Source organism: Balearica regulorum, chromosome 3 (assembly GCF_011004875.1).
Source record: "Balearica regulorum gibbericeps isolate bBalReg1 chromosome 3, bBalReg1.pri, whole genome shotgun sequence".
In the NCBI taxonomy this organism is placed as follows: Eukaryota; Metazoa; Chordata; class Aves; order Gruiformes; family Gruidae; genus Balearica; species Balearica regulorum.
Genome location: NC_046186.1, coordinates 67,467,230 through 67,488,185, shown reverse-complemented (window position 1 = coordinate 67,488,185; position 20,956 = coordinate 67,467,230). Strand labels below are relative to the sequence as shown.

At 47.4% G+C, this 20,956-nt stretch overlaps 1 protein-coding gene across 4 annotated transcripts in view; it reads left to right on the top strand.

Moving 5' to 3' along the window:
• TAGAP (T cell activation RhoGTPase activating protein) overlaps positions 1 to 20,956 on the top strand; it is a 53,612-nt gene that overhangs the window by 7,734 nt on the left and 24,922 nt on the right. For all 4 annotated transcript variants that reach the window (XM_075748300.1, XM_075748301.1, XM_075748302.1 and 1 more), the window contains exon 2: positions 1,106 to 1,194. In XM_075748300.1, the coding sequence (XP_075604415.1) occupies positions 1,106 to 1,194 (89 nt within the window). The remainder of the gene's footprint in view (positions 1 to 1,105; positions 1,195 to 20,956) is intronic.

Genomic DNA, 20,956 nt, shown 5'->3' with positions numbered 1-20,956 from the left:
TAACAACTTTCAGGAGTAAAAAATGGAGAGTTAGAGGTGAAAGCTACTGAAATTCTGATGAATTTGGGACAAAGTTTCGATAAAAAGCAGATGGCATTTTTAGTCATTCTTCTTCCACTCAGTAAATGGGGCCAAGTATTCAGAAAGTTGTCTGTAAATATATCACCCTGCTTTTCAATGATCTCAAAAAAATACTGCAAATACAACTTTAATAAGACAGGCATACCCCTCAGGGCAGCAACCCACCCTTTATCAGCCTCATGTCAACGCTTGGCAGCAAGGAGCTGTTTCTTGCCTCTGATGCTCCTCTGCGGTATCACTTGTTCCCAAAAGAGCCTCGTTCCATGGCGCTCGTGCTCATGTTTGGATGGTGGGTGGCCACACAGAGCCCACTGTCCCGAAGCACAGATTTGAGGGATGTGAGCTCTTTAAAAGGCAGGCAGCTCCCCTGTGGATTTGCAGGAGACAGCTTACCCACCTCAAACTGAAGCCAGCGTGGCTGCCTCTGCGGGGCACCTGGCTTGCTTCTGGTAGCCCTGTTGGGCTCACCGAGGGCGACCTCCTCTCACCCTGCGTTACAGAGATAGAGTGTGGAGGTCTGCATCCAACCCAGCTGCTCCAGGGGCCTTTTATAGTCAGCGTGGAGAAGTGGGCACTTCTGGGAAAGGACATGGTTCCTCTTCTCCTAAAGCCAGCAGCAGAAGTGGGGAAGGAACAATGGCACCCTACAAGCGCCAATACCTCCCCATCACTCATAAAAGGAGCTCAGGGTGAGCAGCCCCCATGCAGACACTGGTGCTGAGCTTGCCCTAAATTGGGCAGACACCCACCTATGGTGCTGTGGCTGTGCACCTGCCCTGGCCAGTGCTGTGGGGCCCAGTCGGCTCCACAGGGTGGTGGCTGTTGTGCCGACTGCTGCAGGCCTTGGAGCCCTGGCACTTGAAGGGAAATTTGGCAGCATCCAGGAGTTAGGAGCACAAACAGACTTCGTTCTCTTCCCATACACACTTTGTAGCAATAACTTCTTTAAATGCTCAAATCCCTCACCCTTGTGGGAGCTTTGTTGGATGATGGAAACTGATAACAAACTAATTCTTGTTTTCAGCCTCTCAAGATTGTTCATCCTCGCCGCTGTTCAGCACCATCACTCTTATTCAGCAAAGGTTTGAGTAAGCCATGGTTGCCTTCGGCCAGGTACGTACATCATGTGTCATATACGCAGTGCCTGCACAGATGTTTTATGCCCAGGAGCAAGGTGATATACCTTGGCTTGTGCATGCACATATTGTGTGGTGCTGCTGTCAGTGTCCTGCACTAGAGGACCCCAGGCGAGTTGTAGATGGAGGAGCATACACATGGTGCCTGGGGCAGCTGAGCTGGCAGAGTCGTGGTTGTGGAGCAGGGGCTGCTGTTGTAGAGAGGATGCAAGGCAGAGGCGGTGGGACCTGCACCTCCTGGCATTGCCCTCAGCTGCTCTTCTCGCCCTCCCACCAGGCCTGTGCAAGCCCAGCGGGAGCTCAGCCTCTTCCTCCTGTCTCTCCCACCCCATGACAAGGATTGCCAGCGCTGGCTCCTTGTTCATATTAGTTTCTGCCTATGCTGTTGAGAAGCCTCTGTTGGCAGTTTCCCCTACAGAGCATTTAAATTCTTTGCTTTCCAACTGTTTTTCTTTCTTTTGGGTAGCAAAGCCTTTAAAACAGGCAGCAGAGTTGTGATGCTGTGATAGCATGTACTGCCTTATTTTGTTACAGGTCATGGCTTGCCTAGCCAAACCGATTGGAAATTTCTGCTGACAGTAGTGGCAGTGCCTTCTCCCTTCATTAAACTGATTTCCAATAAGCAGGGGAACACTATCATTTGAACTGCGGTTACTTCACTGCAATGCCCTGACTTCCCTTCTATCCTTTCATAAACCCAGTCCAGTTAGTCAACCAGTACTGTTAACTGGGCACAGCAGTGGTGCAAATAGGCTCATTATGTGTTAAGAATAAAAGCTTACAGAGGAAAGGCAGGAAGGGCAGCAGTATCTTGGGTTTTCAGGTAGCAAAAGTCTGAGTCCTTGAGCATTCCTCCCTTGGGGAATGGGGCAAATTGTGCTGTATGAGCACTTGCAGTTAATTATTATTCAGTTATGTCTCTCTTCAGAGTGAGCACATTTTTTTCATTCATTTATTGACACGAACATCAGGAGCTGTCAAACTGTGAGAAAGGCTGAGTTTAACACATTTTCCTTTCACTGGAAACATTCCTGATTGAAGTCTGCACAGCAGCTCTGTGTGACACCTCCTGGCTTGCCATATGGCTCCATCTCAGAGCCCAAAATCATCCTACAGCTCAGGGGAACAGGTGGAACTCAAATACTGAACAAGTGCTCAGTAACTCAGGACTCACTGCTCTGTTTTCTTTGATGCCACAATTTACTAGGTGTTACAAGTGAAAAATGCTACCCACCACCCCACCCCCCAAGCCTGCAGGAAAAAGGGGCTGCTGACATCTCTATAGGAAGGAGACAGCAGCATCACTACGTTGGCTGGTGATGGGTGACTGGCTGGAGGGGCAGTCGTGCCTCCCCTCCAGCCCCGCATCCCTGCCTCCTACAGCCTCTAGCTTTGCTTTCAGACCTCTGTCTGTGAGAATAGACCCAGCTGGACAGGAAAGTGGCCCCAGTGCTTCGTCCCCACTTCATGCACAATATAGGTCCTCCCTCTCTTTTCTGCAGGAGGCAGCATTTACCAAGAGCACAGTGCACCCCCGGTGGTGTAATCTATGTTGTTGATAGTGCCATCACCTAATTTGCAGCTGGTCCCAACAGCAAATTTGCCTGTGGCCTGGGTGTATGGAGGAGGGAGGTGTCCTCTGGCAGTCTCCCCTGTTTTACTACCCCTCCAGACAAAGCCAGTTTAAGGTATATCTCAGCAGGACAACCAAATGTCAGGTGCCAGCACTGGGCTGTCCCTATGATGGGAAAAGGGAGGGAGAGGGCAAGCAGCAGAACTGGGACAAATAGCCCTTGGGACCCGGGTTTGTCTGTTTGTGCTTCAGGCGGTGAGCTGGGTCAGGGCAGAGCAGGGGCTGCTGCTCCTCCAAGCAGCGGTTCATCAGGAGCTGCTGCCTCCCTTCGCCCCGAGCCTTGCCTCCGCAGCCAGCTGGGCTGCCCAAGGAGCATCGCTCTCCAGGCAGTGTGGGCAGGAGAGCTGTGGTGGTTTTCACACTCTCGGCAGCTTGATCCCCTGGTGACTGCCTGCTTTGCCTATCCCTGAAGATGGTGCTAATCCCACCAAATAGCCCAGGCAGAGCCTCAGCTGCTTTACCGGCACCTGCCTCGCAGCACTAATGGCCACAAAGGCCTTGAATTACCTCATCTTGTGAAAGGAAGTATCATTTCCACTGAATACATTTGGGTCAATGGATACACAAAACCTCTGAGGCACAGAAGAGGCCTGCGTGAAAGGTAGGTTAAACCCAGCTTCCTTTGTGCCACAAATACAGTCCCTCCTCAAGAGCTCCCAGCCCCGTGGCCAAGCCGCTGGTGGTTTCACTGTGACACAATGCAACAGAGAAGGTCCACAAAGCTCTATGGAAAGAGCTTTTTGTTTGTGATCAGCACAAACTAATCAGCCTTTAAAGGAAAAATGTCTTTTGTATCCCAAAAAATGTTGCTATCTTGGGCAACAGTCCAGATGTGCTGCCTGCAGACATGGTCTAGAGCCTCTGAATCTACAGAAGCATAAATAGAAAAGTCTCTATTACACTTAATAGCAGGAAAATTATCACGAGTTGGAATTGTCACAAAGAACCCACCCTTCATAAAGCTGTCACCATTCAGGATTCAGAGCAGTCACAGATGGAATATCCCCTGAGTTTTTCTGTGCAGGTAGTAAACTCTACAAATACCAGGGAGCACTTACTGGAGCATTACCCTTCATAGTCACTGCACAGCGAGGATGAATTTCAAATGGAGGTGAAAGCCTTTGTGATCTGGTTGCCAAGCCTGTGAACCAGCCATTCCTGACTTGGTCTAAATGGTGATTTTCCCTTTACCCTGCAGAGGTTCACAAACTACCTGACTGGGCTAATGAAAGTGATTGTAGTAACTGAACCATAAGTCATTTCCAAAAAAATAGATGAGTTTATTCATCTTGCAGATTCAACTGCCCAGAGATTAGTTTTCTTCAGGTCTCAAACCAATTCCTGGTTGCAGTACCATGCGGGACACGCTCTAATCAACTAGTGCTGATCCAGACATTGACCGAAGAGTTAGCTCATGAGATAAAGTCACTGCAGCGTCTGGTTTCTGGACCTACTGAGCAATTATCAGTAGCATTAGGAAAAGGTAACATAAACGTATTCCCACGCTTACTTTCTGGTTATTAACCAACATGCCAGTCAGAAATCCTTTGGATGTATGTTGGAAAACTATCAATGACAATCTTCAAGAAGTAATCAGGGCACACCTTTCATTTTAAAGCACACATCCTCCATAGCAAACTGAGACCCTGAAGGAACTTATTCCTTGGGATGTTGCCCAGAGGACATTTCCTGACAGTTGATGTTTGTACCAGGCATCTTCTCTGAGGCTGAGTTTGCATATTGCTTATTAGGTGCTAACTTCATTACCTGCTCCTGGCAGGGAAGGTGTTAAACAAGGTGCATCCTCTTCAAACATTTATGGAGACAGGATTCCTACTCCAAAGGTTTTCCACTGGGTTTTCCACTGATGTAGTGCTGGGAGAGGTCGGTAGACCCAGACCAACTCTTGCCATGACTGCAGACGCAATTGCAGAAGATGAGAGGAGCAGCGTACTGAAGACGGCACTCAACTGGGCTTTCAGGAGAGTGAAGCAAGTCTGATCTGCAGCTATTACTGCGACATCGGGAAAGTGATTTCTTTAACCACTGTCTTGATTTCCAGCCTGATAGTGAAGCTAGCACTGCATTTCCTTGCAGAGGGAAACATCTGTTTGGGGGGGTCTTCACACTGACAGAACACAGAGTGGGAGAGCTTGGGCTCTGTGTCATCTTTTCTGTGTTGCCCTGGCTCCTTCCCCTGCCCAGGCAGCCAGGCCCGAGCAGGGAGGCACAGCATGTACTGAACTCTTTTACAGAGATGCTGGATCCCATCCCAACACTGAAGATTTGATTCCTGTCATCATGCAGCCACATTTAGTCACCTTTTTGTTATTTTTTTTTTTCAATGGTGTGACAGACTTGCCTTGCCAAGCTGAGAAAGCTCAGGGAAATATCTGCAGAGATGCAAAGGGGGTGAGTCATGCAGAGTTTGGGGGCTGACGGCAGAGACCCTTGTCTGGAAGGCTGTGGTTAAAGGAGGTAGGAGGGTTTCCTGCTGGCCGCAGGACTGAAGTGGGCAGGTGTAGATGAGTCAAGTGAAGGCTGCTGCAAAACAAGATCTTTGAGGGTGAAATCAGAGGAGTTGCTGGTAACGCAAGGGAGTTTTATGGGTCAGCTTGAAGCTTCAATTTCCTTGCTATACCCTCCTACTACTTCTTGACAACCATGCTGCTCCTGCCCTCCACTTTTTCTCTTCATTCACTTTTACTCTCTTCTATTTTTCATTCTTTTTGTGCTTATACTAGCTAAATGCATTCACTCCCTTGTTTAGCCAGCTGATGATGTCAGAGTACTCAACTCGCAGTACTGTGAGTTTTCTTTCATAGGCTGACTGACGGGAAAATAATGAGTAAAAAAAAAAAAACTATCATAGCACCAGCCGTATGGAAGCATAGTGGGTAGGGTACTGCCTTTCAAGGGAAGAGTGGACATCCACCTCTGCTCTGGTCCAGATGACCTGTATCATCTTCAGCATGACATTTCACCTCTCTGCACCACAAGTCCCCATCTGTAGCCTGGGGTTAATGCTGCCTTTCCTCATGGGGATATGGCGAGGAAAGGAGTAGTTAACATCAGGAGGCACTCAACACAGCAATGGGGCTGTTTTATTCGGAGGCAGGCATAAGACATTGAGGAACTGCAGAGACCTGGAGTAAACCCAAAATATGAGGTTTTTAGGGTAAAGCTCGTCCCTTTATTGACTGTTAATATAACAGGACTCTGATCCCTCTTTTTTTATAATACAAATAATATGTGAAAGTACTTCATATTAATTGAGAGCAGTTTACTTGAGAAAGAGTTTTATGAAAACAGGGCTATTTATAAACACAGAAGTAACATTCAGCATGTCGTGCGGGTTGGTTCAAAACAGTTCATAGAAACTGTTTTGATAAGACACTCAGAGGTTGGCTGACATTATTACAGAAGGTGTCTGCTTTCTCTGGAAATGTTACATTTTTGTTGAAAAAAAAAAATACCCTGCTAAAAATATCACCCAAACTAAAAAGCTTCTCAATGGGCAAAATATGTCATAGTTGTTGGTAGAGACCTTACAGCTTTCATTCGACATGTTTTCCAACTTTCATGTGAGCTCTAGAAGCTTGGCCTGCATGACTCACCTTTGTGCTTTTGATAAATTACAGTCTCATGGAAGTTGCAATCCAAATTTGTTCAATCAACACCGAACACCAGGAAAGCTAAGCACGTTTTGAAGCAGTATCGTCCTGCCACTAACTGATGTCACCACATACATACATGTGGCTCCAAGACCAGTCACTGAGGGCTGTGATCGGATAAATTTGATGGGGTGAATTGGGAGCTGAGGCATCTCCCATACAGGTGTTAGCCTGCAGCAAGACGGCCTGCAGAGGCCACGCTGCTGGCGTGACGGGAGAGGTGTCCAGGTTGTCCCCAGATGCAGATGCATTGGGGCACCCATGCAGCTTTAAAATGACTGGAGGCACTTCAGGTGTTACTGTCCTGTTCCTACTTGTCACCATTCCCTGTCTGGAAGTTGTAGCCAGCAGCAAAGGCCAGTGGGAGGGAGCTCACAGCTCAGGTACCGAGTCGGCTACTTCTGTATTATGGAGCTGAGTGATGGGGCTTGAACTAAGCTGGAGATTTTCCCTTGGAAACCTCGGAGTACTCACTTGCTCGATTTTACCTGCAGACCGGTGGGAGCAGGGCGCACTTTGGGTGGACAGTGACAAGCAGCATCCAGCTGCTGGGCAGCAGCATCTGCCCTCCTGGATGCTGAACCGTACAGTTATTCCAGACAGGGCAGAGTCTGTGCTTTCACCAACGCACTGTGTTTAAAGTGGTTAAACTTTATTATGTGACCAAGACTCAGTCATAACCAGCTTATCTCTGAACAGCTAATCATTTCATTTAGTTTCTAAATTAAACTCTCAGGCAAGCCAGAAAAGGTTTTTGTAGCCTTTCTGCATACACACAGCTATTCCCATGTATGTGCCTCAAGAAACATGCAGGGTCAAGTGCGATGTTGCTACTGGACACATCTCGGACTCAGCTGAGTCCAGCAGTACTGCAGACATCTGGACAAACACATCTCTCTCCAGAGACGGCCAGCACTCTGTGAAGCTCACAGGATGCTTTTAGAAAACAGGATTCTGTAGGTTTGGTTTTTTTAAAGTGTTGTACCTAGAAAAGAGAGCTTGTAACAGATCTCACAGGGATGGGGGCTTCAATGCTGTGGCCCTGGCAAAAGACCAGTCTGAGAAGAGATAGTCTCAAACCGCGAGATGAGAGATGCGCTGACAAAAATCAGGAGCATCACATTGCAGGTCTCGGTGAAGACTAATTAACACCCATGACAGCTTACATCCTGTCTGCTGGTGGAAAGGAAACATGCCGTAGGCGTCCCAAGGCTGACATTCACGCTTGGCATTTCCCCCATGCTGCTGCCATGGGGTGGGCAGCACAGCCGGAAGCATGCTGGACACAGACCACTGGCACCCCGGGCCCGGGAGAGCCAGCAGGCAGGCACCCAGCTGAAACCGGGGGGCTTGGGGGAGCAGGATTGCTCTGATGGGGGTCACAGGCTGACTGGGCAGGGGACTCCCTGCTGATGCCTCCTCCTAGTTAACCACCATCCCTTCCGCCTCAGTAGTTTTCTGCGTGCCATTTGCTGCTGCACTCAGAAATCTTGGAAAGGCGTGCACAACCCATTATCACGCAGGAGGACCAGTGCTCCTGAACCTGCCAGGAGCACTGGTAACCCTGCCCATTGCTGGTGATGCCTCCAGGGTCTCCAGCCAGGACCTCCCCACACTTGGCAGCACAAGGCAGCCCGTGGCACCAGCTCTGCTGGCAAACGGGGTGCTCTCAGGGCCTTTCCCCATCATTGGCACGGGATTGTCTCTGTCAGAAAGTGTTCAGGTGTTCCCAACACGGCTCTGCCTGTATGAGCCACCCTTGCCAGCAGGTCCCTGGCACCGACCAGATACTGGCACGAGGTGGCCATCCCCAGCAGGCGGCTTGGAGGAGGTGTCCCTGCTTGGCAGGGCGATAGCCTTGAACAGCAAGGACATGGACTGCCCTGTGCCAGGCTGCCCCGGAGCCAGGTCCATGCAATGTGGCAGCATTGCTATAGCCTGTGTTTGGCATCTCCCCGGTCACTGAGTGAGGACACTACGAAGGACCATCCTCTGCCGAGAGCCCAGGACGTGGGCAGGACCCAGCCATGCCAGCTGTGCAGCCCTGGTCTGTTTAGCTCCCTTTCCCACCCAGCAAACTCACTTTCCCCCTGTTTATTTCATAAATCAGACGTGGGTGTGAGATTCCCTGGTGCTATGAGAGCATTTGGGAGGCCATGATAACAGCACCGTCTACCTCTTCTAACTGGGACTGCCCTGTGCAGCACCTTACCCCTTGAGTGAATTTCACAGGATGCTCCTTGAGCAGCCGTGGCACACGGCTGCTTTTAGGGCATGCAGGACAACCCTGGCTTCCCCATAGATGCCGAAGACTTTCACCTTGGCCGCCCGCAGTGCTGTCCCCTGTAGGGTTGGAAGATTTCTTGCCAGGCACAAAGACAAAGCTGTTTCCCCTTGGAAGACATACCACAGGACCTTTGCATGTTTTCTCTGTGTGCAAAACACCAGCAGCCACTGCTTTCCATGGCAGCCGGGTGCGCTGCCCTGCCAGCTCTCCTGGTAGCAGGTCCTGTCATCTCGGCCACCTCATGGAGGAAAAAATGGGGAAAGTGATGGATGTTGGGCAGAAGAAGACCTGTGGGGAAGAAACCAGGCAGGAGTGGGAGCAAGTGAGAAAAGGTTCCCCCTCCTCAGCCTGGCAGGAGGTCCCCAGCCCTGCACTCACGATGGGTTGTCACCGTGACTGGGTGAGCAGAGGGTCTGCTAACACCAGCACAAAACCTGCCTGTCCAGGCCAGGGAAGAGCATTTCAAAGCTACAAATCGTGCCTGGAAAAGCACAGGAGAGAAGCAGGGAAAAAGCATGTGTCTCCGCCCTGGTGCTGCCCTAGGAGTTTCCTGTGAGGCCCCCGTTCAGGCAGGGAAGTGCAACTTCCAGGTGGGGGAATTTGAGATGAAGATGGTATGGAGGATTTGTCTTTTGCACTGGTTGGGAGTGCCTGTACCCCAAGCCCCAGCTGTGCAGACCCACATGCAGGTGGTAGTTACGAACCAGCCTCAGTGCAGTGGGGAGCAGCAGCCCCACTGGAGGCCCAGACCCACACCCAGCCACCCTCCTTCTTTTCGTGTCTCCTTGTCTCCAGGGCTGACAGGTCAAATAATAGCCACAAACACAGAAGTCTCTTTTTCTAAAGCATCTTGAGAGCTTGAATCACTTTCGCACTTGGCATTTATTGGTGGCAGCCTATAGGCCTTTTGGAGAGGTTGCCACTGGTCCTCTCCATATTCTCATTCCCTGGGTCCATCTAGCACTGGCTGCACAGACCTGCTTTAGCTACGGGTCTCTGAGTCCTTCACAGCCCCCCAGGGAGCCTCTTTTCCCACCCTTGCCCCTCACACTCCATTGTGTCCGGGGGATCCCTGCCAGTGCCTGGGCTGCAGGGTCCTCCCCAGCCCCGGGTGAGCCCCAGGGTTGATTTGAAAAGCAAATCTGCGCACCTGCTGGCAGTGGTCTTGAAGGTGAGCTCCTCTGACCTGCAGCGGTGGGAGCACATTGCTAATCTGCACAGGCCCACTTCAGTGCCCAGAGCGTACCTAGGTGGGACTCCAAGCTAAAGTCAGAGCGAAGCCAGACTAAATGTTTCAGGCTTAGGAAAGTTTGGCATTTTCCTTTTCCACCTGACTTTCAGTCCCACTTGTTGTGCCACTGATTTCCTGCATGCCCACAGGAAACTCACTTTGTCCTGCTCCTCAGCATCCTCCCCAGGGAGGAATACTGAGATTTATGGGTGAAGGAGAAGCAGCTAAGAGCTGGGTCCCATTATTACCCGAGTGCAAGTGTACTTGGCATGTACTTGTGCCAGTGTTGACAGGCACCTTTGAGAGCAGGAAAAAGGAGAGATGGAGGGTTGCAGGGCACTCCCAGTGCTATGATAAGCCCCAGAGCTGAGCTGAGCCAAGTAACTCTTATCCTCCCCTTGCTCATGTGTGCCTGAGGCAGTGCCTGTTGATGCTCACTGAAGCTAGAATATCTGGGCAAGTCTCATCTCAGCAGGGTGAGACAGCTCCAGGCTTTTTGGAGATCAGCTTCAGACCGTGCCATGGGGTCAGCCCATATGGGCTATTTCAGCCACCAGCGTGAATGGAGCCAGAGGGTTTCTACCCACCCCCCATCTGTGCTCTCACATTTGGCAGGCTTTTAAGCCCAGTCACACAGTTATCCGGTGCTTCCACTGCCAGGCAATCTCCTGCTAGCCAGGCCCAGGAGTACTAAGCACCCACAGTCAGCCAAGCACAGGTATCTGGAGCCTCGCATGGCTGCAAGGGACCCAGAAGTGCTCCATCCTTAAGAAAACTAAGGTTAAAGTGGGTAAACACGATCAAACAGCTCTTACTGCATGACACCTACTACTCCTACTCTTTCTCCCATCCACGCATCACCTCCCACAAACAGCACCTTTTGCTTCAGTCTCCACAAAGCTGTTTAATAGTTAAATGTCAACTGAAGCAGCAAAACCTTTGCAATTCTGCTCCAGCCCTGGGCTCCCTGGTACCATGCAGCCAGCACAGCAAGTGAGGGCTCGGGAGGAAGCGGTGCATACCGTGTACGTGGGTGTGCGCCTTTCATTGCACAAGAGGAGGGTGTTAGTGGAATATCGCTTGTGTTTTTCATTCCACACGTGACCCTGTCACCTGCTCTACAGAGGAAAAGGCATGCGGTGAGTCGTGAGCGAGATGGGGAACAACCAGATAAAGCTGCAGTAGGAGAACCTTCATATGTCCTGAAGGTGTGCTTCACACCATATCGCTCTGATTCTGCTCTCTTTGAGGTCCCTGAATATTTGAGTGTTACCTGTCACAGGAACCAGGTGTAAATGAGGTAGAAAATCCAGCTGTGCTGCTTAACTCTCCGTGAGAGAGGGCAGATGGGAAGGTACAGGATCCCGAGTCGGTCTCAGCCCAGTTCACTGGAGGATCTGTAGCCACAGCCAGAAGCAAATGCCCTTACTGCCCTTCCAGGGCAAGTGCAAGCGTGTCTAGGCCACCCAAGCCAACAGAGGACCCTGGTGTGCTGCAGACAGGTCTGAGTGTTTGGGTTTTATATGGAAACACAACCCAGCTGCTGGACCTGTTACATTCTCAAACTCCAACCTTGTCTCCTCTCTTGTCCCAGGCAGCAGTCACATCACAGTGTCCATTGCCGGGAAGCTAAGTGACAGGCTTCTAGTCTCTGATTACATCTTTTAAAACTCAGGCATTGAAGGAACTGGGAATGGGATGCAGTCACAGTGGTTCCTCTACTCCACACGTGTTGGTGGATTAATGAGAGGAGACCTGGGTGCAGAAATTAGCCCCATAAAGCTGCAGCCTGAGGAAATGCTGCTGGTTTTGCATATGAAAGAAATGGCAGTCATTGAGATTTCAAGTACCCAGTGAAAAACAAGGGACGTGAGTAGCTCCCACTGGAGGATAAAGTATCTCCTTGGTGCTTCCTGGACAACTCTTGTCCCTCAGTGGATGTGCTATTTCATGTTAAATCAGTTATAGCCATAAGAGCAAAATGCCATTTGCTTTAATGTCAAAATGAAGTCCCACTGAGTTGTCCACCGCTAGGCAGGAAAAGGAATGTTAGCCAAACTCATTGCATCTGCTTCTTACTGAACAACATAATCAACATAAATAATAAAACTACTGTCAACTGTTGTTTTTCTAAGCCTCTTGTATCCAGCCTGACCCCAGAAGACTCATCCAGGAGGATGCCTTATCCCTGTTCTCACTATGTATCAACTGTGTGCAAGCCTTTTGCTTCTAAGAAATGCTATTGATCAAAATGACTTGTCTCCTCTGAGGTGATCTCTACACTGTGCATCCATATACAGGAAATTTATCAAAGTTCTGTCTAGGTACAAGTTTGGGCTTCCTTGAGACTTTCAGTTGTTTGTTAGCAAGACAATAATTGGTAAGGAAACTTTTATATACTCAAATCTTGATGTGACCTCTGACTATATCAAAAACAATTAGGAGAAGTAAGGACATTAATTTTACCTTACAAAAGTGTTTGAAAGACTGGAACTGAAGGACTGTCAACACACTGGTGTCTATATTTTTTAAGGGGTTTGGAAACTTGATGAAACTGCAGAAAGATCCCATAAAAACTGCTGCAGGGCTTGAGAAAATCTGAAGGATATCAGCCCAGATAGATTACTACAAGAAAGATTAGGAGATGACTCAGGGTATGTGCGCAGATTCATTCAAGCAGAGCAAACAGCTGCCACAAGGAGCTCTTGAAAGTACCAGAAATAGGCATCAGGAGAACTGGTAGCTGGGAAAAATAAAATGGGTAAATAACCACACTGTTAATAAACAATTGTGAAAGTTTGAACCACAGAGAAAAAAATATCAAGGTAAATGGCAGTGTTTCTGCTGAGATCTCCAGGTGGGAAGGAAGAGCCTTTTGGGAGGTGTATGTGTTAACTAAAAGCAGGTGTATTTTAGACAGAAACGCGTTGCTGGCTGGGCTCACTCCAAGACTAATCAGCCAAAATTCCGGTGTGGACATGCAGCCAGACTAGATGATTTTTGTGGACCGTTTCTTGGCTTGGAATGGTGGATGAACCTATGTGTCCATGTTACCTGTTTTCCTAAGGAAAAAAGAAAACCATCTCTTTTCTACTTGATATTCCCTCATCCTGCAGTCCTCACCTGAGCACAGTTTCCATCTGCTTCTTCAAAGGGTTGTTCACATAATCCTGTGAGGCCAAGGCCAGATCTCACTCTTGGCCCTTCTCCTGGCTCAGACCATGACTCTGGCGTGCCACTTTCACTGCTTCATTGCAAAATAAGGGCCAAATTGCAAGACAGGAAAAGAATAAGCATCCGAAGGGACAAAATGCATCCAGAGGCATCTAGAGACACCTCCTGGCTTTCTTGGGCAAGCAGTAATATTCAACTACAGCCAGCCACACTTCGCTCTTATCCACAGTTGTAAGGTTGGCCCCATGGTGGCCTTGGATTGCAGCCTCCCAGAAACCAGCGATGAGCATCCATCTCCCCGTGGCTAACAGCAGTAACCCTACTTGTACACAAGAAAATGTGTACACTGATTATGTCTCACAAATATCAAGTCAAATGCATTTTCTTACTTCTTATACTTCTCTTTTTTTCGTATAATATTTCTAAAAATAATCCCTGAAACCCCCCTACCTTAAATGTGTTTTTGAAAAATAACAAAAAAACCCAAGAAACTCTCCAGTCAGTTATAAACAGATGACGGGAAAATCCTACACTTGACTAATTGCAGTACTGTGGCTGGGCTTCGTCTTTGGGGATTTCTCAAAGTTCAACTTCTGCATGAGTTAGCTAAGAGCCAAACTGAAAGCGAAAATCGGGCTCTGCTTGGAGCCCTGCTGAGCCAACCACAGGCCAACTGGGTAAATCTGTGACTTCACTTTTACTGACCTGCTCCAAACAAAACAAACAGCTCTTTTTGGTGCTGGCTTGAAGAAGAAATATGAAAGGAGCTTGATTTCTTAAGAAGAGCCTCTTAAAATCTGTTTTGGAAGGCTGCTGGGGACTTTCTTGCTGGAAGTGGAAGAAGTGCAAGAAGTTGACTCACATTTCAGGTAGCTGGTTTTCAGCTGAGAAAACCTTACTTTTTTCAGTGAAAGCATTTTATATTCAGTTAAACTTTTCATGATGCAGAAATCATTTCCAAAACAGCTTCAGTCTTCCCTTCATTTTGCAAAGAGATGAAGCTAACCTATTTTTCCTCAGCAAATTTACCACTTTGACCCTGATGGGGGCTCACTGTGGAGCTGGCAGTGGGGGGCACCACAGTCAAGCGGCCGCAGCTGCCCCATCAGCACCCTGCTCGCTAACCTGGACCCTGCAAATGGGCATGTCACTGCTCCCCCCCGCCCCGGGAAATCCATCTGCATCCTAACTTCAGAGAGCCTACGCATGCCAGAGCTCTCCAGGCTATTATGTTTAGGTTACAAAAAATATTTCCCAGGAAAGTGGTTAGCAGGTTTTTTGTTTGGAAAGCACTACCAGATCCCTTCAAACTGGTAATCTTCTCCTCACACGGCCCCCAGGTACCTGCTGTGTCCAGGCTATGACCTGCTCAGGCAGAAACCTGGTCCCTGTTTCACCCGTGGTGCCCTGATTTGGTTGAGCCCCAGGCACTGTGCTATAAGCAGCAAGGTTAATAATAATCATGCTAATGGCTAGATCAGCAACATCAGAGTCAATCAAGCGTGCCCACCCTCGGATCCCAAACCCAGCCTCTCTATATATAACATACTGACACAGTAACCTTTCCTTATCAAAACAATCAATTGACTGTTTATCTCGTGTTCAAGCATTCGTCACTGGCTTTCGAATCAGCCATCTGATGTTTCCCAATTTATATATGAAAGGTGCAAGCTTTCACTTCAGGAGAGTCTGTGCAAAGCCTGTGCTCACCTTGAGGAAGTCATCAATATCCACCCCTCTTGCACAGCAGTGTTCAGCCATGGGCAGCTCTCCTCCTCCTCCAGCTCCACTCTTCTAGTTGGATTTCTCCATTCAGACCCTAGTAATACAGTCTCTGGTTCAGATCTTATCTAATGAGCAGATCGTTCAAAACAAATGGTGGTCAGAGAGCCAGCAGCTCTGCTTATTTTTAAGAAACTTTGAAATGTCATCATTCAGGAGAATACTAAAGGCAGAAAGGGAATTTCCCTGGACAGGCTTGGTCTGAGGGGGGCTGCTAGCACAGCCACAGGGAAGTCCACAGCACAGAGAAAGTTAGGTCCAACATTTAAGAGAAAGTTAGGTCCAACATTTAAACAGATTTCATCTGCTTCACATGTCATAAATGTTCCTCTGGACTCTTTGCTGGGTAAAGTACCCATTTCAGGGTCCCAGCTCTTTTTTTTTTTGCAAGCTTTGTAGCTGGAGGAAAATGGAGGAGGCTAGGCACTCTGAGGGGAGCAATGCTTCTTAAGCCCTTTATCCTCACAAAAATGCATCAGGAGTCGAGTAGCCTGTGTAGGCCATTATTCAGAAAATGCTGCCAGTCTAAGCAGGTGCCAGCTGGATGCATTGCAATCTAGTATGTAGATAGAGTTAGCTAGTGGCTTTGAGTGAAGTATTTGCCCAGTGGACCAGGACAGCTCTTTTGTAGCAATAGAAGGAAAGGTTTTCTGAATCCTAGCAGACACAGAATGGGTTATGAAGTATGATGATCCCTGGTATCTGATGTTTGGTTTTTGGTTGGTTTTTGGGGTTGTTTTTTTTCCCTGCAGCTGCTCTGTATCCATGCATCTAAGCTCTGTGTGGCTCAAGCATCTAGTAAAAATGATCACATCCTCCTTCTGTGTCCCATCCAGGTAATTGTGCCACGTATTTGGAAACGCACCACAAATCAGACTAATTTTCCTTTTCCTGGCAGCACTGGAGGAAGGGACTCTGTGCTTCAGGGCCCAAAGGATTTGCTTTTGTTCATAGAAAGACCGTCTCCTCAGGTAAAATTATCAACCTAAGCTCTAAATCCTGGAGGGAGAAAAAAATACCAGCTTTTCTGAAAGAGTCTCTGCCATAGTCTTAAACTGCAAACACCCCTGAATGGCTTGGCTTTTCTCTTCACACGGGCAAAACATTCAGCCCGCGCGCAGGTCAGCCAGCCCACCGCACTTCGTTGACTTTTTGCTTTCCTCCTACATTCAAGCAAGTTGGTGCTTCTTCGTAAAGCCCACGCTTCTTAAATTACTCAGGGGAGCACTTAATTTATCAGTCTGAAGGTCTGGGAAATAACGGAGGCTACACCTCCCGATTCAGCCTCAATTGCAATGTTTGCCTTACTAATGGACAAAGTGCATCTTGTGTTTCCCATCAATGCTATTCATTTCTGCTGAGAAGTGACTTATCAGAGAGAGCTGACTGAAAAAGAACTGAAAGATCTAGATGTATTCCTATCTAATTTATTCTCACTGTCAGTTCAGATGTAGTTTTTCATTTCCATTGTTTGGGGTAATTAAAAAAGTTTCAGTTATCATATTAGATACACTTCCCATCAGAAATTCCCCTAGATAATACCTATTAGCAGAATTCTTAAAATTGATTTGCAATGTCACTTTTGCGATACTGTGATACGGGTTTGGTTTTTTTTTTTTTCTGCTGAGAAGCACAAGGAAGAGCAACAGTCTTTCCTGGTTCTTTGGGGTGGTTTTTTTTCCTGGTAGAGCTATTGGCAGTTGTAAATATTGTCTTTCCTTTTCTTGGCCTCTTCTTGGATGACAGAGGAAGGTGAATGGGAAGTCAGCTGACACTTAAAGGAGAAAAAAGGCTGTGCCTTTAATGGATACATTTTCATCTACCTTCTTGCAGCAGACAGCATTAAAAACCATAATTTTAAGGAGCCTCCAAGGAAAAAAAATAGTATTTAAACCCAGAATTTTTCCTATAAGCCCATTCAAGCATTTTCTGTCTTCCTTATGTTGTGTGAAAAGACTAAAGCAATAGCAGAACACATTAATTCACTTTGTTAGTTGTTCTTTAACATGACTGTATGCTGCTTTACAGAGAACCAAGATAAGGGTCTCTCTGGATATGACTGAGAGAACTGAGTGATACGCAAAGCATAGTCTCTAGCAGAGAGGAAGGCTCTTCTGCCTTCAAGGACAGCAAGCTCAGAGTCCTGCTGCCCAGACTTAATGCAGAAGGAAGGGCAGCATATGTGTCACAGCTTGCATGGATTAGACAAACGTTTGTTAATTGATTCTATTTTAGGGGTAGCAGATGCCCCAGAAGAACGCTCCGGACCCCTACCAGCAATCTTTCCTTTGAACACTGTGATCTTCTGCCCACGGGGACAGAAGCTGATGTACTGGTAAAACTGAAATGGTTACCAGTGTATTATTATTCCTACTTGTTTTAGGCAGACAGTTTCTAATGAAGTAAAAACCTAAGTCAGCCTTCTCCCATTCTCTTTTGTCAAGAATAAATAAAATCAATAAACTAGGGGCTTGGAAGGAAAAACTTCTTATAAAGGCATGAGAATTGCAACTATTTCTGAAGCAAGTAGCATCATTTGCCATTAGAGACAGAAACCTGGATTAGGTGGCTCACCAGCCTGATCCAACTTGCTAATTCCTGCTAATTCCTAACCTTCCTATGTTTTATGTACACTTTTTTCCCCCAGTGAGATCGCTCAAGCTGAAAATTCAGCTGTGTTGAAGTCTTCCACGAGCTGACCAGTTTTTGGATCCAGAGGTTAGCTGTGGTCACCTGTAGGGACTTCCCACCACCGCGTCTTCACAGATCTTGGTTTCAATTGCAACTAGAAGCAGAAGTTTCACAACAGCACAAGAAATGATCTTCTCCAAATTGTTTCTAAAAATGGGAAGTAGAAAAAAGCTGGTAAGACTTCCAGAGCTAATACAAACGCTAGCCTCATTCACAAGGTATGTGTTCTTGTTGAGTGCTTCTGCCAACCAGATTTTTGGGCTTCCCCATCCTTGAGTATGTTTTAAATATATGGTAAGGGGACTACACTTGGCTATTCAGAGAACCACAAACCCTCAGGATCAGCCCACACTGCAGAAGCCTTCAGGTTTTTTGAATATGTTGCTTGGGGATTTGCTCTCTAAACCCTCAACACAGTCAGCATGGAGAAAGGTCAGGGTAGTCCCCTTAAATGGGCACTGTATGGCTCAGAACTATTATGGATGTGAATTACAAATGCAATCTGCGTATCCACCCTGGATGTCTGTATTTTTCTTCCAAGTAGAAAATGACAGAATTGCGTAGACACACAAATGCTGCCTGTCTGCATATATGGATGTCTGTGTGTCTGGACATAACTATGCATTTAATGGGACGGAACCTGTCGGTTTTTCTTTATGCAACACATTTTTATAAGGAGACAAAGATGATAATATTCAGGTAGCTCTGTTTTAGGCCAGCCTCCCCAAAAATCAAGTTTTCTTCTTCAATTTGGAAAGACTAGATGGAATAAAAATAGTTTGTTTAGTAAAATATGGTCACCCACTCCAAAAGCAGAATCCTGCTTTACCACCATCAGCTCAGAGCAGCAGCTGGGAGGTCATCTTATTTACAATGGCTGTGTCCCCAGTGTTGTCTGGTAGCCCTGGGAGGATGGCAGAGGTGCAACCACCCGAGGCTCTCGTCTAAGGGGGATGATGAGGTACCTCAGGGACATGGCAAGACAGAGAAAGTGCCCCAGTGACTCGGACTGATAAATGCAAATGATGTTCAGCATATTTAAAATGCAACCTGCATGAGTGTCAGTGGTATGTCACAGAAAAGAAGAGTTATTTGTATTTGAGCTGATGGATACAGGTTTTATCATGTGTGTTCTGGTTTCTGAACATCTGCAAAGGCTTGCAGCCATCTGTGAAGGGTTAAAACCCCCAAGTGAAAAATGTAAAAAAAATAGCTTGAAGTCACCTAAAGGTGGTGTTGACAAATAACAGTTTCTCAGGGATCCAAGAGAAGAGATTTTGCCTCAGTTTGGGTGGGCTGAATGCTGGTTGATGAAGCATGAATGTGACAACTGTAGGCTTTTCTCTGTGTTACCAGATAATGTGAAACCCCACCTCTGGCTTTATCAAATATACTGTGGTTTGTAATCACTAAGTAGTCAGTCAGCTGCTGTGAGGATGACACAAGCAATGGTCATCTCAGCACTGGGGGAAGACCCAGTGCGGCAATCATGACCAGCAAGTCCCTGCAAATGGAGAATTCTGGTCATGGGAATGAGGAATTCAGCAAATTTCTCAAACAGCAAAAGGCATGTAGTCACTTTCAAAAGAATAACAGAAGCCAAGTTACGTCACTTGACTGGCAACAAAATGAAGAGCTCATTTAAAAGAAACCGGGCATATTTTTGTAGAAAAATGTCATGGTTGCACAACAAGCCCCTAGGTACTGAGGCAAGACACCAGCCTGCTGCCATGGATCATATGATGCCGTCGGTCACAGGAACCAGCTTTGCAGAGAAAAATCTCTCTGATGTGCCTTTCAGACAGTTACTCAGCAGATTAGCTGCCGTGGCCCTTATGGAAGGTTATCTATCTTCCCCATTTTGTAGCTTTACGTATTCTTAAACCTTTGTTCTCGAGAGTCCTTAGCAGGGTTAAAGAGAAAGACGGGCAAAGGGCCCCAATCTCTGCGAGGTGAGAATTGGCAGACTTTTACCTTTCCAAATCCAGTGTAGATTGCTGCAAGTCTAAAAATGATCATACCTGGTCAGATGATAGGGACTGTTTTTTCCCTGCTTGCTTAGTTCAACACAGGGAAGCAGACCCCCACTTCTAGTTTATCAGCTTCTTGCATGCAAACAAACAGTGTAACACCTCAGAACCTGACAGTTTCTCTCTGAGGTGGGTGTGAAGAAATGTCACCAGCAATTGCTTTCTGAATGCACAGCATGCTGGAACATCTTCTCGCTTGCACCGCTATTATGCAGCCTTCACAGGAGCCCCTTGCTGGCATGTACCATCACAACTGCAGATCTGCCTCTGCTCTCATTCCTTTTTTGCCTTTCTGCCTTCTGCTTGGTCAACCTGGAGGCATAAACCCAACTGCTGTCTGGGCCTGGGAGCATTTTGCACTCACCGTACCCTGGGCAAAGCAGGGGAGAACTCAGCTTAGAGCATCCCCGGTGGCGTGATGGGAGCCTAACGTAGCTATTACAAAACTGTCAGGAAAAATCAGATGTGGGAAATCCCAGGCTGCTTTTGTCATAAGGGAGACATGAGAGTGGTACAGACCCATGCTGCTGAAGGGAACCTGGGTGAGTAAATGAGACGCACCTCGGTGCATAAAAGAGCAGAGTGAGAGCTACTGCTGGGGGAACAATTTAAGAGCAAGGTGATACTGTTATTACGTGAGCAGTATAGGTAGAAGGAAAATGGTGGTGTTATATCCTAAGAGCTGCACAAGGAGAATGTCTGTCTTTATCAGGAATTGAAAGAAGCCCTTTTCTATAGAGAAGAGCAAGAAGAAGTTTTTATTCCATCTGTTTATTTCTTCATCTGGAAAATAGGCTCCCTCCTGTTTTCCTCTGAAGGAAGCATGCTACCATTCATGTTGCGTATGCTACTCCATACATACTATGTGTTTACCGCACATGTACAGTGTTGTGGGACATACTGAACATCTGAGCCTGTGGTTTAAGACCCTTTATAGTCAATGGGGAGAAAGAGGCAGTTCCAGCTGCAGAAAGACCCTCTGAGTTGTCCTGGGTTCCTACTGTAGGACAGGATTCCTCCCCATGTAGGCATGCCTGGCTCTCTCTCTGGACTATGGAGAGAGCCTAGGTGACTAACTTGGATGTAGATGTGTCAGTTTAGACAGAGAAAATAGCCAATGGGTGTTATACCCACACCCTTTTACCCTTATATCTCATCGGTTCCTGGTGACACTCCATGGGACTGGCTGTGTCCACTCAGTTTCAGCCTTTGACTGCATCCTCTTTGGGCAAAAGCT